Below are 17,397 nucleotides of genomic sequence, written 5' to 3' on the forward strand. Positions count from 1 at the left end.
TTTGTGTGCGGCATTTTAATCAGAGCTGACTGAAAACAGAACTCCCAGGGCCTCACCCGACATGACTTCGCCTTATACACGTAGGAAATCTGCCATTCGTTAGGCAATTAAAGAATCACTGCTCTTTATAATAGATCTTTATTGCACCCATGGTGGGGGAAGCATGAGCCAATTACACATGTAAAACAGATGAAACCATCACTTTGACACGTATTTCATGTGGAGTTAATAATCACCAGTGAGGATGGAGTCGTAGTGTCTTCAGGTCAGAGTGGCGGTGCCACATTTAAAACAGCCTTTAAAGTCTCTCCAGGATTCCACTTCATATTGCTTGTGGGATAATCTGATTAAGTAAACCATTTCATTAAACAATAAGCTCACATGCCTGTCTAACTCGGTTTGGAAGGATATTGAGTAAAAGCTCCATTCAAAAGGCTTTTGAAAAGAAAATATGTCTCATCCCCATTTTTTTCTGTTTTAGCCAGTTTTATTTTTCCTCCTTTCTCTTCTTAGCACTTTAAAATAAAAGTTATACATCCATCAATATTTAATACCTCTTTATCTAACTCGCTGGAGCATGCAGATCCCAGATATTAACTATGAGCAAAGGCAGATTACACACTCATTATAGGACAAGCACTGACAGACAGTCACACACATTCACAACTTCAAATGCAATGTTTTTTTGAATTATAGAAGAAAACCAGAGGAAACCCGCAACACACACACACACACACAGAGAGAGAGAGAGAGAGAGAGAGAGAGAGAGAGAGAAAGAGAGAGAAAGAGAGAGAGAGAGAGAGAGAGAGAGAGAGAGAGAGAGAGAAAACATGCAAACTCCAAGCAAAAAGGCTCCAAAGCCCATATGATAATCAGAAACTAAATAACACTTTTATATCATTTGATCTCTGTGATGCACTTTATGCTTCAATTTTAACTTTACATGATGCCAAAATTTATGGTATTGAAAATCTCTCGTGTAGTTTCCTAACATATATTTAATCTGTGGGAGGACAAGTTAGATCTATGACACAAAACAGCTTGCAAATATTCACAGAAACCTGTCTCAAATATGCTATGGAAATATGCTTTTCCAGATTTTGATGGTTTAAATACATCTTCTATACCAGAATTGATCCCAAACAATTAATCACTGTAACAGCCGTGAACAGTTTTACTTGGATTTCTATTTATTTATATATTTAAGCTTAATTTTAAGGGCTGCCCTGTCTGGTGGTTACTTCTCTGTCACCTAGAGAATATGCTGGGTTCAGGTCTGTGCTGGATGTTATTTTGTAACTACAAGTGGTAAACTGTTCATGGCATCTATAAACTTCAAGAACTATCAGAGAAGAGATAGTAATAAATAAAGCTTTGAGTCGATTTATTGTTCGTTATGGGGCCTCCGGGACTTCCTCAACCACAGATACGACACACCAGCTCATCTCAACACTGTCAAAAATCACACAGAGTGAAATTAAACAACTTTGACTCAAACTGAATTTATTTTAGGGTGGCAAACGTGCGAAAACACTCTCCCATTGGAAAATAAACCCAGCTTGTATTGAAAGGGTTAAAAAGAGCTTGAGTAAAACACCAGGTTATAGTTACCTTCAGTATGGTTGCAACTACAAAAACAACATTATTCAAATCCATAAATGCGTGTTAGATGGTATTTATAGAGAAGTTCTTGTGCTCGTCGTCTATTTATTCTGGTCGTACAGATTAACGCTCGGAGGCTTTTAGTGCGTTGCTCCTTTTCACCATCAGATGGCGACAAACCTCCAAAGAACAGCTCAGCCCGTATGAAGCGCTCCAGTCTTGGTATGAGCAGCGTCTCGAACTTAACTGCATTTTTACCGTTTTATATGACGTAACTTGTAATCCATCTATATTTTCCATCGTGTGATCACTAAATTGTGAATCTTTTGATAAAGTAGCCAGGTTTGGCACTTCCTTCCATATGTCCATATCTAACAAACATATATTTTACATGGTTAATTTTTTTAACTGAAAACAAGGAGTTTTGCATTATCTTTGTACATCTATCTTAATGGTACTGCTTATTTTGTTCTGACAACACGTACACATATATGAGACACTGTGTGAACATTTAATTTTTGGGATATTATTTAGAATTAAGTGTATGCCGTATGTACTGTATGCAGCGTACATTTGAAAAAAATAAGAAGAATGTCCAATACACCAAGCAGACTTTTGTTAACACAATAGATAACGTGTTGTATTCTTCTTTTTGTTGTGAAGCTAAATCAGAGGAATAACTACATCAATACATCCAATTGCACAATTGCTTTATTGTGGATGGTACAAACATTTTCATTAGTTTTCCACAAATACAATATTACTGACACATCTTTTACAGTTTGTTCAGAACTCCCTGAATTGACCATGTTTCATAAAAAATAAATAATTCTGTTGAGAGAAGTTTACATTATTTAATGACTCTGTAGCTCGTTCATTCAGCAGTGGACGTTATGATATGTAGGCATGTGGCACCGGGCCTGGATGAGAGACATGCTGGCAAAACTGTGCGTACTGCAGCTCAAAGAGAGTTCAGGACCTTTGATGGTCCTGAATTAGAGACAGATATAGTAGTTTGTTAAAAAAAAAAAAGAAGAAAAAAAGTATTGATATCTCTTGGCAATCTTGTGCAGCTCATGAAGAGGGAAGAGGACCAACGAGGAAACGGAAGAAGGTGGTCAGGGTGGCCATCTAGTGGTCAGACACGTTCCAGTACAATTTGATGCCAGCGGTGGTGGCTCGGCCATCCATCCATCCATCCATCCATCCATCCATCCTGTGCTTGGCATACTGGAGCATAAAGGGTAAAACCCAGGATAGACAGTAAATCTATAACAGAGGTAATACACATAAATGCATAATAACAAACCCGCATTCACAACTGTCGTCACTTTACAGTTTAGATGGTGGAAGGAAAGAGGAGATACCCATGTTCAACCCACACAAGTTCATAAAGAACTCGCAATCCCCTCCATAGAGATACCCCGGAGGGGAATTGAACCCACATCCGCCGGCTATAAGCTGGACAGCGCCCTTCAACTGCACACAGTTACCTTGCCCACCCTCATAGTTTGAGTATGTATCATATGTAACAGACGATGTTGCTCAAAAGGTATTGCAGTCTAATGGAAGAACAAAACTCCACGCGACACAAAAATAGGTAACACAATCTAAAAACAATGTCTACAGGTGGACGTTACAACTCATTCGAGCCCGACCCGAGGAGGGTTCTCAGGTCCGTCTTGTAGAAAGCCCGTGAGAACCTCGTAAGTGAAAAACACCACCATGTTGACGGGGAAGGCACGCAGACAGTTGATGCCTAAGCTCCGGAAGAACACGCCGGGTCCCTCCAGCCTCAACGTCTCTGTGATGCAGTGGAAAAAGCCCCTGTATCGCTTCGTCCCCTGCTCTCCGTCCATCTGCAGACGGGCTTTAATCACGTCCATGGGCGTCCCTATCGTCCAGCCAACCATTCCTGATATCCCTCCAGCGAGCATGACACCAGCCCAATCTGAGGGACGATAAAGACGATTCTGACATTTACTTCAAGGAATTTGGAGCATATAGGTCAACATTATGGCTGTGCATGAGGGAATACTTAAAAGTAATAAAAATGACACATTTACAGCCATCATGATATGGACATTCACATGATACACTGACTGAGTTGCAGTTATTTATGTGCTTCCATGCATGTCGAAATATCTGGCCCATCACATTCAGCACCACTGCACAAGGACTGCTTTTACCACATATGAGTTCTATTTCTTATTATGGCAGCAATAAGCCAAGTCAGAAGCGTAAAAACATGAAAATTAAGAAAAATTGGTTGTTTGTTTGAAAATAGGTCCAAAAAGAGGAACAACTTTTATTTTGGGTAGATTACAATTTACTTGGTTGATTTTTATTGACCTTTCAAAATAAAAACGGTCAATACAAAACTATTACAAGTTACAGTTCAAAATGAGGATATATCAATAATGATGTTATTCTTATTATCTTCTTGAGATCTTTCTTTTGTTTTTTCTTGTGTTGTTGGTTTTGTTGTTTTGGGTTTTTCTTCTGAAGTTGAACATATTCTAGATTATGCTGTTGAATTTATATGATGGGCATAAATGAGTCACTGGCTTCAGCCTCTTCTCTTTCTTGGTCATTTAAAGTGAACAGTATTTATTGATGTTCACGTATTAAATGTGTTAAACTTTGACCAGAAAGAAAAAAAAATCATTCATTCATAGAAGTAATATTGAAATTTTTTTGCTGTTGCTGTATACTTGTTTGAATTATTTTTTTTTTACGCATGCGGTCCCTCCTCCTTTCACTCACCCACTCTCCTCCCGCTGCGTTCAGACAGCCAATCACAGATGGTCGTATAGGTCAGGAAGTATGTGGCGAACGACGGCCCGTCCCTCAGCATGAGTGGCAGAGCTCCCCTGTAGAGCCCCGTGACGCCCTCCTGTCTCACGATGCTCAGCAGACAGTGGACTGGACCGCGGTACTTGGGCTTGTTCACGCCGCCTCCGGCTCGCTTGGACTCCGTCTGACACTGCAGACGGACCTTCACGATGTCACCAGGAGACATCACCGATATCTAAACCGAGGGGGGGGGGGGGGGGGTGAAGAGGGGGATCGTCCATCACACAGTATAACTACATGATGAGAAATGCTATGAACTTGTTTCTGCTACCTGAGCGACACCGCCGGCGAGTCCTGACAGGAAGACCTCCAACTTGGTGTACGGACCGCCACGTGCTCCTCTCGCCTGGCTCAGACACTGCAGGCAATTCCTGTATGTGCCAAACACCACTGACGAAGTCAGCGAGACGGTGGTGAGGGGCAAGGACATGCCTTTAAAGAAGCCATGCACCTGAGGGAGCAAAGAACAAGCATTCATTTTTACGGTTGATGTCTAAAACGTGCACCGTATTGTTTTGCTTCCGTGGTCGACTCTACAAGTGCTGGCTGACCTGAATTCCTTGTATTTGTTGCTATTTTACAGTAAGAACTACAAGTATCCTGATTGCTAAACGTGTATTTAAGAAGTACAAACGTGACACTGAGGTGAACTGTCGATTCTCAGCTTTCACTGCAGTGCCTAAAGCGGAAACCACTCATTGTGTTCCCAGCTCATTTTTGTTTTTCTCTCATTACCTGAAATTGGTAAAACGGTGGAAACAATCTGGTTACATTTTGACATTGTTATCGAACAATCTGTGACGCATTCTCTTCAAGTGGGCTTCTTTCCCACTATTGTGCAAGCTCGGCTGGTCCGTCTGGACTCGTTGCACTTTATCTGACCAGCACAACCTTTTCTGCCTACTCACCTACTGGTGTGCCCGTTTCCTAATGGCAGCCTTGCAGCATTCTGTTGTCTTTAATGAATTTATTTATATTTACTCAACATGCCAGACAACATTTGGGAACATTTTACTCTGAAGAGTATCCAGACTCGTCCGGTTGCACTTACCCCTTCTTTAGAAAATGTGGCCACTGCACATTGATAAACACCAGTAAACTGCTTCTGGGTTTGGATCCGGACCTGCAGAGGTCACAAACAGTCACGTTGAAGTTGCGTATTACCTTTCCGTTGTTAAATTGCAAGCAGGCCGTTTGCATAACGTACCTTCACAGTGTCCAGAGGATAGCCTACTGCGACTCCACATGCTCCTGTGATGTTTGCAGAGAAACAAGAGCATCAAGGACACAAGCAAGGCAACTGGATGATCTTCAACAGCAGCAACACTTCTACTCATGAGGCAGGCAGGGGAGGCACAGGGAAGTTTCAGAGGACCCATCTACATGTATTTTTCTGGGAAAGCCATGCAGATTGCGACACTGGAAAGTTTCTTGTGTGTGTGTGTGTGTGTGTGTGTGTGTGTGTGTGTGTGTGTGTGTGTGTGTGTGTGTGTGTGTGTGTGTGTGCGCGCGCGCGCGCGTGCGTGTGTGTCTGTTACATATAACAGTGCAATTATTAAATACACTTGCTCCAACCACACACGGTGTGTCTCTGAGTCCTGTCAGTCCAGACAAGCTTGGCAGAGTCTGCCTTGTGACAAATATGACAGTACACGTGTGTTTTGTAACGCCACGTCAAGCAAAAGCCCCCCCCAAAAACCACATGTTAAAGCTCCCCTAACTTGATCTGTGATCTCTTCTGTGATCTCTTCTGTTACAACAAGCGGCTAATGCTAACGCTACATAAACAAACTTGACATTATTCCAGCAAAACGTTACCTGCAAACGACCCGGACACAAAATCGGCGATATGCATCCCTTCACACAACCGCCGACCGACAGACACATGACAGATGTGAGTTCATTGCTCTCCAAGCATGCGCTGCTGTCCGTAACCTTGGGCTTGCTGCTTGCTGCTTGCTGATGTTACGTGAGCGTCACCCTCAGCCCCACGAATGAAAACACGAGTTCCGACTTCAGCCGAACTGAGCCGAATGATTCCGATTGTACTGTATACCGGAAACGTTCACTGAATCTTTTAAGCTTCAAAGTTATTCAGCATACAATATTAAATAATGCATAGGTTTATTCTCAAGGATTAAAATGTGCGTATATGTCATGTCTAGATCAACATGTACGTTATTATTATTATTATTATTATTATTATTATTATTAGTATTATTAGTATTATTATTAGTATTATTATTATCATCATCGTTATTATTATTATTATTATTATTATTATTATTACCATTATTATTGTTATTGTTGTTATTATTATTATTATTATAAATAACGCCTCACGCGGCACGCCCTACGTACTTGTGACAAACTTGACGCCAAGCAGGCGTCGGCGTAAAATCTTCGCTCTGATTGGCTAGAAACTGGAATAAAGCCGGCTTGAAGCCCGCCCCTCACACTGTGACGCAGCACGTCTGTCATTCTGTAAAGAGAGACGGAAGACGGGGAAGCCGCATTGACTGTAAACAGCAGCACTGTGCACCACGTAGGGCGGGCAGGCCAACAGGGGAAGTTTATCTTTATTCCTCGAGAGGAAACTCTGCTGCTGGCTGGAGAACGCGGGTCTCCAAACTTCTGTAGTTGTTAAAAACAACAAAAACAAAGCCGGTCCATTTACTGCTAGCTAGTGCTAGCCACCTGGCAGGCTAACTGTAAGTGCATTAGGTAGCTTCCAGGACGCGTCACGCTCTTTTTTTCAGGTTAACTAAGGCGGAAACGGTGTTTGGAGGGAAAGCCGCTCGTCAAATAAGCTTTTTATCCGCGTGTAAGGTCTTATAAAGAGTCCCAGTTTGCTTATTTTTGAGACACGGTGATGGACTTCCTTGCTGGATGCATTGGAGGTAAGTCATTGGTTGTAGTCACCTTGAAGTAAGGGTTTATAGCTTGGGTGTGTTTCCTTTACAACCTGAAAAAGCCACAGAACTGTTCCACATGCTCATCGAGTTTTCGAAATAAAGCCTCAATTCTGTATACTGATGTAAAAACTGTTTGTACAGGACTATACATTTTGGATCTGATCTGCAGAAAAAAAAACCTGACTTTCTGTTGAGTTTCTATTAAAACCGTTGCAATCAGTTTCATTTTACACGCAGACATAAGTAAAGTATTTAATGTTGTGTTGTGATGATTTACCAGCCCCAGGCCACCTAAATCCTTCATTGCCTCCCATCAAAGTTGGAGATTAATAGAAAAATCAACATAAATTACGGATTAAAAAATCTGTCAGTCTCGTCTCAAAATTTGGATTGCTGAGTTGTGTAGTGCCGTTAAATTCCTGGATGCCATTGGGCCCATTGGTATGGTTATTTAATCCCATCTGCTATCCAGGACTGGGCTGTTGTTTGCATAACTTAAGTTTTTTTTTTTTTTTTTTGTAGTTTTTTTTTCATCCTGTCCTGAGACAAATGTCAGGCCCTGTCTAAAAAAGAATAAGAATTTTTTTAAATCCCCCAGACTGTTTGTGTCAAGTTGCAAACAATGATATTTCTCAAGAAAACTCCCACTTCAAAACCACATTGTAAAGACTGCATTAAGTATTTTGAAACCTTAGTTGTGTCAAAGTGTGTTTCACAACAATCAAAATGATCAACCTTAAAGTTCTTTTAAACTTGCTTTCAAGTGTTTGACTTGTTTTCGTAATCATGTGCACATTTTGAATGCATATCTATTACTATATATTATTGCAATTTGATTGAAATCCACACAGTGTGCATACTTTGAGGTTTCAGTGGGTTGGAAGTGTCTGCCCCGCTGGAGAAATGCTTGCTCACAAGAGGAGCTCTGGCTTCCTGCTTGTATCCCTGGTATCACTTGTTCAGCCTCATGCAAACTGAAAGCATGCAGACACTACACAAGGGCAACCGGAGAGCTCCAAGCTTTAATGGCTTGGCAGTTTAAAGTTTCCACATGCCACATACACACATAGCGTGAATCAGTGCACACCCCTCCGCTGACCAATCCCAGGCTTTCTTTATTTACAGTGGCTGACGTGCCAAATCATGTGCTTTCCTGCATCCAGGGAGTCCATCTACAGTCAAATGAGAACTTGTTGGTGCAGTTTAATCGTGGCCTAGCTTTTAAATGAGCTTGAAGAACAAGTCTTCACTGAGGGTACACGTATATATAAAAAGTGGTTGTGGGTCCATCAGAGGAAATTCTTCTTGAAATGATGCAACATCCTCATCGGCTTGTTTCTTCTTTTCTCAGATCAACAACTCATTGAGGTCAATGACTGCTTATCACTGTGTCAAACATGGCACCTGTTTGTGTTCTTTTCTCCAGCTTACAGCCGGGACTCGCCCCCGATTGGCTCTTTTTACAAATGTGTCACGTGACAGAGCCGGTGTTTATGTAGGATTAGCATGCTGTGTTTATTTACCCTGGTGACATAGGTAGGTCCGGAGCCAACCACTCAATTCGTTCATAAAAAAATCAGTCATTTCATTGTCAAAGTGTTTTCTTTTTCCCCAAAAACTTAATCTTTAATTGTTGTCTGGAATGAATCCAAATTGTGGACACACATTATTGTTGTGCCTATAATAATCAATTCATACATCCCACAATATAGTATTTGTCTGTGTATTTAGAGACACAATAACAAAATGTTTTAAGGCAATCTGTAATTGGATTAATTTGGCTGAATTTCTTGAAATATTTAGAAAAATACTGTAGCTTTTCAGGAAAAAAACTACTGACTCGCACGGTCATGACTTTCAGAAGTTAAATATGCCTAAAACTATTTACAGTATGCTTCCTGGTAGTTCTTCACTTTTCTAGTCACAAATGGTCTGCAAGTTATGGCGAAAAAGGCTTGGCATAAATCCAAACCCAATCAATGCTGTCATTCAAGATGTGTTAACCTAGACAAAGTAAATTTGGTACACATTTTTCTCATCCCACAGTTCAGAAACGTGCGTTTACGCCAATTGATGAAGTGTGGATAAAAAGTTAAAATGAAGTGATCTTGTTATTGTCTCCAGGTGCTGCTGGAGTCTTGGTTGGACACCCGTTTGACACTGTAAAGGTAGGTTATGATAAAGGAAAACACCATTTTACAATTCCTCATTGTTGTTCTATGTTTAACACAACTATTTGAATTGTTTGCCTTCTTCTGTGACAGACGGGTTAGTTTTGCACGATGACTTTAGTAATCCAACAGGTTTGTTTCTCTCTTCCAGGTGAGACTTCAGGTCCAGAGTGTTGATAAGCCTTTGTACCGGGGGACTTTTCACTGTTTCCAGTCCATCGTACGACAGGAGTCGGTATGTGCTTTTCTCTTCTCTTTTATTGTCTTTTAACAAATCAAGTTGTCAAATTGCCATCAGATTAGACATTAAAATGGATTATTTCAAGTTAATATTCAGACCCCGTGACATTACCAAATCATTTTTCTTTGTCACTTGTCGTTCGCCTCTGTGAGCTTGGCTGCTCGCAATGTCACCTGTGCAGAAGACATGTTTGTCTGGACTATCTTTAGCCAGGTCTCGCTTTTTATGGCTGAACCCGAATAGCTGTGCTGGTGTGCGGTTTGAAGTCGGTGAAGTCAACGTGACATGATATTGGAGTTACGACGGACACTCGTGGTCGTTTGACCGAACAAGGCACCTTGAGGAGGAGACGCTCCTGGTGCTCGTTAGTGTTGTGTTTATTTCACATTTGACCTACAGTATGTAATGTTTATCAATACTTTTTCTTTTCAGCACCAGCTCAAAGCCTTTTTACAGTGCACAGTCATGTGACAGGGTTTGTTTTATAAGCCATCAAAGATCACTCGCACTGCTGTAAAATTTCTTTTATAATCAGGTTGTTTATATCTATGTAGACCTAAAGTCTTGGAAAGTGTTAGTGTAGATACTGAATTAATTGCTTTATGTAAATACTGTGCCTGAACCACATGGTTGGAGTTTAGATGAATACATGTTTATTTATAGGGCCATATCTTTATCTGGCTGTGTTAACACTGTAATGAAGTACATATTAAAATTATGAGCACATGTGTTTAACCTACTTTGTCCATGGGTTGCGTAAGGGGAGCACATTAAAAGGATGTGTAATTCGATCCGATGTTGCTGACACTGTAGGAAATTCAATCCGACATGTGTTTTTGTTTCAAGAGAAGCTCAGTTCCTGGAGATGTGGCACTAAATGTGATTCTTCTCTTCCTAAACCTCAGATGTTGGGCTTGTATAAAGGCATCGGATCCCCCATGATGGGCCTGACTTTCATTAACGCCATCGTGTTCGGTGTCCAGGGAAACACGATGCGCTTCCTGGGACATGACACCCCCACCAACCAGTTCCTCGCTGGCGCGGCAGCAGGCGCAATCCAGTGCGTCATTTGCTGCCCCATGGAACTCGCCAAGACCCGCATGCAAATGCAGGGCACCGGAGAGAAGAAGTCTTCGAGGAAGTTGTACAAGAACTCCCTGGACTGCTTGGCACGCATCTACAAGCGGGAGGGTCTCTGGGGTGTAAACAGAGGCATGGTGACCACGCTGATCCGCGAGACGCCCGGCTTCGGATTCTATTTCCTGGCCTACGACGTGCTGACACGCAACCTCGGCTGCGAGCCCGACGACCGCTACATGATCCCCAAACTGCTGTTTGCCGGCGGAATGGCGGGCATCGCGTCCTGGCTCTCCACCTACCCAGTCGACGTGATCAAGTCTCGGTTCCAGGCGGACGGCGTGGGCGGGGTCTACCAGTACAGCAGCATCGCCGACTGCGTGCGGCAGAGCGTCAGGAGAGAGGGCTACATGGTGTTCACCCGAGGCCTCACGTCCACTCTGCTGCGAGCCTTCCCCGTGAACGCGGCCACCTTCGCCACCGTCACCCTCGTCCTCATGTACGCGCGGGAGGCGGAGGGCGGAGCCAACGACTGTGAGCCGGCCCAGCCGAGCCACCACGCGCAGATCCAGCAGCAGACGCAGGCTTCCAGCCTGTGAGCACGCCGAAGCCTCGAACTTCAGTCCGGGCACTTTACAGGAGCCGAGAGAGACGAAACCTATAAAAACCTTGATTACTGTCTGACTCTGCTCCTCTTTCAACCCGTCATTCCCAGTGTTCAGTCAGAAAATGCCTGTAAGCACTGCTTTTTACTTCAACTTTGGCAATCAAAAGCTGCGTGTTGACAAAGGAGGATGACAGTCCTCGAAAGATGTGATGTTAACTGTGGCAAGGGAAATGGTAGATTAGAGAAATGTGGGACTTTTTAACGGTAGCTATGAGAAATATGTGGTTTCTAATTCGGTGCTGATGGCACTTTTTTCCCTCTCTTTCCCCCCAATCGGGCCTGTTCATGTGGCTGGGTGGAAAGCGAGGCCTATACACTGGAAACGATCTGCTCCATGACTTGCTATTTTTAATTGTGCAGCATTTACATGCATCTGTACATATCTTTTTTTTTTTTTTTTTTTTTTTAATGTATATTGGAAACATTTTTCCTGCCTTATATTCTAGTATTTTTTTTCTGTGTGTGAAGGGAAGGTAAAGCACATGTTTGTACCTGTATTGTATCTTCTGAGAAGTTGAGTGAGGGGGAACCGATGTAGCAAATCTGAAGAAAAAAAAAACCCAAAACAAATAAACTTACCACTGTTGTCTGCTATCAAACCAAAAACCACTGCAGCTACAGTCTGATCAATACTGAAGCCCCATTAGTCCCCGCGGGACACGTCGGCATCGACTCTGGACACCCAAAACAAAAGTGATCTGAAAATGTCTTTAAGACTTCAATATAAATCATGTGACGAGAGACGGTGGTTGGTTTCATGTCTCGTCGTTTGTGTGGCGAGTTCTTTAACCTCAAGTCCCGAGTCCAGAAGTGAGACATGGTGCTGCATGTGGCACACATTTTATTGTGCCACATAAATCTATATTATGATGATATGTATTCATCCTTAAAAAAAAAAAAGAAAATGTTAGCTCGTGTTGGAAATCATCTGGATGAGAAAAATTTTTTTTTTTTCCTTCAGTTTTATCTTCAAAGCCCATAAATGACAATAGTAAAATATTGCTCGTATCTCTCATTCACCTTGACTTGTTTTTTTTACTTGTTTTAAACATCTTTAGTCATCCTCTCCCATGGAGCTGCTGTTTGATAGTCCATGAAGTGCATTCTGCTTGGATACAAATATCTATTTTTTAACGGTGACCATATTTGTACTAAGAAGTTTTTGATGAAGCATTCTTCATGGAATTAAAAAAAAACAAAAACAAAAAAAACCCAAAACAAATTAAAGCAGCATAGATGGTTTCCAAATTCCTGAAATGCCCATTACATTAAGATCTGTCCTCCAATAGCTAAATTGCACATATTACCTACCTTATAAAATGTGTTTGTTGTGTTATGTGTGCCTGATGTGGAATTTAAACACAATATTCTAAACTTGTTTGCATGAATAGTTGCTATACTGTACCTTACCTGGACTGGGGCTTTTAATTGTCTTATTTATTTCGAGGTGATGCATTGGGGGAAACATCTTGACCTTGAGTGTGGGGAACTGGGTTCAAACGAAGTTTCAGTTACTTGCTCCATTATATTTTATTTTTGAGGTAAGATACTCACTTGTTAGTGTTATGAGTGGGAATTGTCAGCTTTGCTTGTGTAGAGTTTGCTTTTTGTTTTTGTTCTTTTTGTTTTTTTTATTTAAGCTTGGCTGTTGCTGTAAAGAAACCCTAATAGGCACGCTGCAGTGTCTGTAATGTCTCCGTAGATTGTTGGTACAACAAATATCCTGCACTCCTAACAGCCTTTTCCAGGCTGTCTAAAGCTGGAACACTCAACCACTGAACTATTTTATCGACTCCCGTATGAAAACGGTCACAGCTGCACTAAAACCTCAAGTTTTGCTGAATGTATTGCACTCACAGGTTTGAAAGAGAAAACAAAGTGTGGCTTGGGGAATCCTGTCTGATATTAAGTGTTGCCTCTCTGACTCAGAGATATGTTGAGTTATGTGGTAAGGATGATGGGAAGTGTTCCAGTTTGCTCACCTGAATTCCAGCTCTCAAACGGCGACTGTTATTTCCGGATAAAGTTGCATCACAAATGCAGTGATTGTCATTAGACAGCTAATATTTAATGTGGCTAATTTAAGGGATGCAATATGTATAGGATGTAACTGTTAATATTGATCATGCATATATATATAAAAAAAATATATTTTTCATTGTAGGATAGTGGCACTGTGTTCCATGAGTGTCTCAGCTTAAGCATTTTCTGAAGTCCGACTGTTCTCTGTGTGAATTTGAGCTGAGACATAATATTTTTGTGTCAAAAAGAACCAATTTGTCATTGAGAATCTGTATGGACAGGCAAATAAAAACAAAACCAAAAGATGCTCAATTGTTTTTTTATCCCCCCCTTTTCTTTACTTCCAACATTCCTCATGTATTTACTTCAATAAACATTGGATGTATCGCTCCTTTTCAGTCCTGTGTAGTAGGACATAATATTGCATATTGTGTCATACATAAAGTGATTTGATAGACGGACAGCAGCAATAGTGAAAGGAAAGTAGTGTTCTGTTCAAAATAGATAAGAGGCTGAACTGGAGGTGCCAGAGATGAAGATGCTGAGATTTACGTTGGCAGCGACTGCTCAGGATTGAAAATGAAACAAATCGGAGACGGCTCCATATGAGGAGCTTAAAAAAAATAAGCTGTAGATACTGGGTGGGGATGGTTTGGATGTCTGCTGAGAGTTGATGGTGAGTATATTGGATAAATGATGTTGGAGATGGAGCTGTTGCAAGATTCATGGAGATAGTTGTGTGTAACAGTAAAAGAAGCAAAGGGTGAGGTGTGATGATTCAGATGTTTAATTGGAAATATACAAGTCGTCATATATTGTCCACAACTATATCTGTCGACAATGCATTCAGTAATAAAAATGTGTTTTTAATATGCACATATTCATAGTTTTACTCCGATTATGTTTCAGTCGCTTTTTTGTTCAGCACAACACTTCCTCTTGTGTAATATTGCTTGACTAACTTACTGCATTCAAGCTGCTCTCTCTCAGTCCATGAAGCTTTTGCATCAGTGTTGGCGTTAATTGTTTTACTCAATTGTCTCAAACTAAAAATAGATATCAATCCGTTTATCCATTTCAAAGCTCATTTCAACTCGTTCTCTCCGGGTCATCGTCATCGCTTTTTATTTTTTAATAGCCTATTTAAAACCCACTGTCTGTGCAGTTGGCTCAGGTGTGTGTGTGTGTGTGTGTGTGTGTGTGTCTCCTCCTGCCGTCTGGTAACATCATTAGTCGGAGCTTCAGAGGAGGCCAGCAGCACTGCCGGGTCAGAATATCAACTGAACTCCAGTCAGATGAAATCCGTGGCGCCAGAAACAGTTTCGTCATGTGCATGCACTCCTGAGCACGGGTGAATATTCAAATAACATGGCACCAGCCGGTAGACTTGACTTTGCATAATGCCTCAGGGCGACTTGTTCCTTTAGGACACCTTAACAGATCAGTGCTGTGAGAAACCGCTCTCCTTAAACAGAAAGTGACCTTATTTTCTTCTATTTTCTTATTTTCTTTATTATCAGATATCTGGCACAGTGTAAAAAAAAAATTAAAAATACTACACATCTTTGACCTTCAACTCCATCAAGAGTCACTGTTGTGTAAGATTAACACACTGGCTCCACAAACCTGAGGGGTTTTCAGATAGGAATAAAAAAAAAAAAATGCAATTTGTTCTTGATAGCTTTTTTTCTTCTTTAAAAATATACTTCAAATGTGAATGTTTTTAAAATAGTCCTGTGCTGTCTTGCACCGAAGGGAAATGTCACTATAGGTTATTTGCCATCACCCTCTGCCTTTCAAGTCTTGTAAATCCAATCTGGATTCCATCCACAAATAAAATAGTTTACACAACTGCTAAACCTTTTGTGTGAATAGTGAATACTACAGTTACTCACCACTGACACTGGCATTGCTTTCACTCATACTGCAATTTTAACAGTATTAAAGACTCCTTAATATATAGATTATTTTCACAGTTTTCTGTAGATAGGCATCAAACAAGTGCTCAAACCTTTGCTAAATAGTAAACAATATATCAAGGATATCACTCGTGATGTTTGATTAAACAATGTAAACATGAGTACTGCTATAAAATACAACAATGATAATAATGAAAAAAGAAATTAAAAATGCTTCGATGCCCCAAATAAAGCGATTTCGAGTAACAAATTTAAAACAGCCAACGACAATCATGTTGAACCTCTTCAAAAATGTTTCTGAAGAAAACTCCCGTTATTAAAAAAGTTGTGTAACGTTGGCTCGTGTTTGAACTTTTTTAATATGAACTACAGTGGAGTCCTCTCCAAGACTACTGTAAGAGTACAGCTTTTATTAAAGCGCAAAGAGAAAGAAGAACATTTGTTTAAAATTAGCTTTATGTTTCTCTGAACAAGACAAATTATACAATTCTAAGATAAAAGATGATTTAGATGAAGACTTTGTTATGACTTTACAATTATTACCTTCTGAAATACTCCGAAATAGTTCACCTTTAACATGCTTTGAGATATATTGTTCTTGTCAATTGTAAAGTAATACAAATTACGACATAATATCAAGTTTTTGACTCAACAGTTCACTGTGTTGGCATTTTAATCTGCATTTACTCAATTCTGCCACTAGGGGACCTTAAAGTACAACCTGACTGACTTCATCAGACTCAGGCATCAATAAAACAATGACTTTGTACAGCTATGTACCGCACTCACCACTTAAGTAACTGCACATATTCACTGACATGCTCTCTGAAGATGCTCTCGTCTCCTCTTTTCTTTCAAAGGTCACCTCTCCAGACGGCAGGAAGCACACTTCACCGGGTGGCTGTCAACCTCAAATGACAGCATTTAGATCAGATCTGTTGAAGGTCATTCAAAGCCCCGCTTTGAGAGTATTTATTTATTAATTATTTCTTTAAAAAATGAAATACTGCACTGCAGTGAATTTCCCCCTCATTCAGGACTGTTTTTGAATTTCCAAATAGTGACTGCAGAATCTGCTGATCACAGCACGCCACTGAAGAGGAAAGTCATCATTGCACCTACATTGATCTGCCAGATATAGCTTAATATGCTTATCAAAACATTAATCACAGATAGTAAAAAGTTATGCCTTTTTTTTAACATATTAAGAGATATCTTCGATGGATATGTCTTTTGACAGATCTCTTTATTCAAGCTGTGTGAATGTGTGATGAGGGCAGAATACTAGACATCCCACCAATATTAGACATTCTGACTCATCAGAAGACAAGCATGCAGAGAAGACATGCAAACTGACACTGTACAGGTGTCAGATGATTAAAGCGAGTATATCTTGCACCGACTCTCGGGTAGAAGAGTCAACATCACTCTTTTGATGAAGCGCAAAGTGAAGCAAACTGAGCTAAGCAATAATTTCCATGTGTGGCGGTTGAGGATGTTGAAAAATGCAGGAAGTGACATTTGTGTTGAGCCCCAAAGAACCTTTCTACAGAGAGCCCATTGACTCCCAGGATGGCTGGAGGTGCTCACATTGTGACAAGGCTGCTGCTGCTGCTATCTTTCATCAGAACAGGTACAGAGAGAGACAAATGAGTCCAATTCCTTCATTTTATCTTGATTTTTTTTTTTTTTTTTTTTTTGTTGAACAATCCTATCTTTTGCTCACATATTCGGGCCTGTTTCTTCTCTTTTCCTCCAGGAGTAAATGGAGATGACTGTCTGATACGTGCAGAAAGGAGCTATAATATTGCATATCCATGTGGTGAAGATGTCTGCATTCATATATGGTGTTTTAGCACCGGCGTAGCAAGTGATTACATAGCTCTCGTCAGTAATGGAGAAATCCAGACATCTAAATTACTGGATG

The 17,397-nt window shown here is 40.8% G+C and overlaps 2 protein-coding genes across 5 annotated transcripts; one reads left to right on the forward strand and one right to left on the reverse strand.

Moving 5' to 3' along the window:
• Positions 1–2,295: 2,295 nt before the first annotated feature.
• slc25a47a (solute carrier family 25 member 47a) lies at positions 2,296–6,430 on the reverse strand. The gene is made up of 6 exons (XM_080513710.1): positions 6,277–6,430; positions 5,666–5,709; positions 5,510–5,581; positions 4,730–4,909; positions 4,369–4,633; positions 2,296–3,553 (listed from the first exon to the last, which is right to left on the reverse strand). The coding sequence occupies exons 1-6, from the start codon at positions 6,311–6,313 to the stop codon at positions 3,246–3,248; spliced, it is 906 nt and encodes a 301-aa protein (XP_080369836.1). The 5' UTR covers positions 6,314–6,430; the 3' UTR covers positions 2,296–3,245.
• A 534-nt stretch (positions 6,431–6,964) lies between these two features.
• Positions 6,965–13,836, forward strand: LOC308142926 (mitochondrial basic amino acids transporter-like). 4 transcript variants are annotated; one of them, XM_080513541.1, is made up of 4 exons: positions 6,965–7,358; positions 9,498–9,541; positions 9,696–9,779; positions 10,691–13,836. In XM_080513541.1, exons 1-4 carry the CDS (start codon positions 7,331–7,333, stop codon positions 11,459–11,461), a joined length of 927 nt encoding a protein of 308 aa, XP_080369667.1. In that variant the 5' UTR covers positions 6,965–7,330; the 3' UTR covers positions 11,462–13,836. The 4 variants fall into 4 exon arrangements, with proteins under 4 accessions (XP_080369667.1, XP_080369670.1, XP_080369668.1 ...); XM_080513544.1 differs by having other exon boundaries at positions 6,968–6,979; XM_080513542.1 differs by lacking the exons at positions 6,965–7,358; positions 9,498–9,541; positions 9,696–9,779 and adding an exon at positions 9,825–10,149.
• Positions 13,837–17,397: the final 3,561 nt, after the last annotated feature.

Source organism: Blennius ocellaris (genome assembly GCF_963422515.1).
Source record: "Blennius ocellaris genome assembly, chromosome: 18".
NCBI classification, from domain to species: Eukaryota; Metazoa; Chordata; class Actinopteri; order Blenniiformes; family Blenniidae; genus Blennius; species Blennius ocellaris.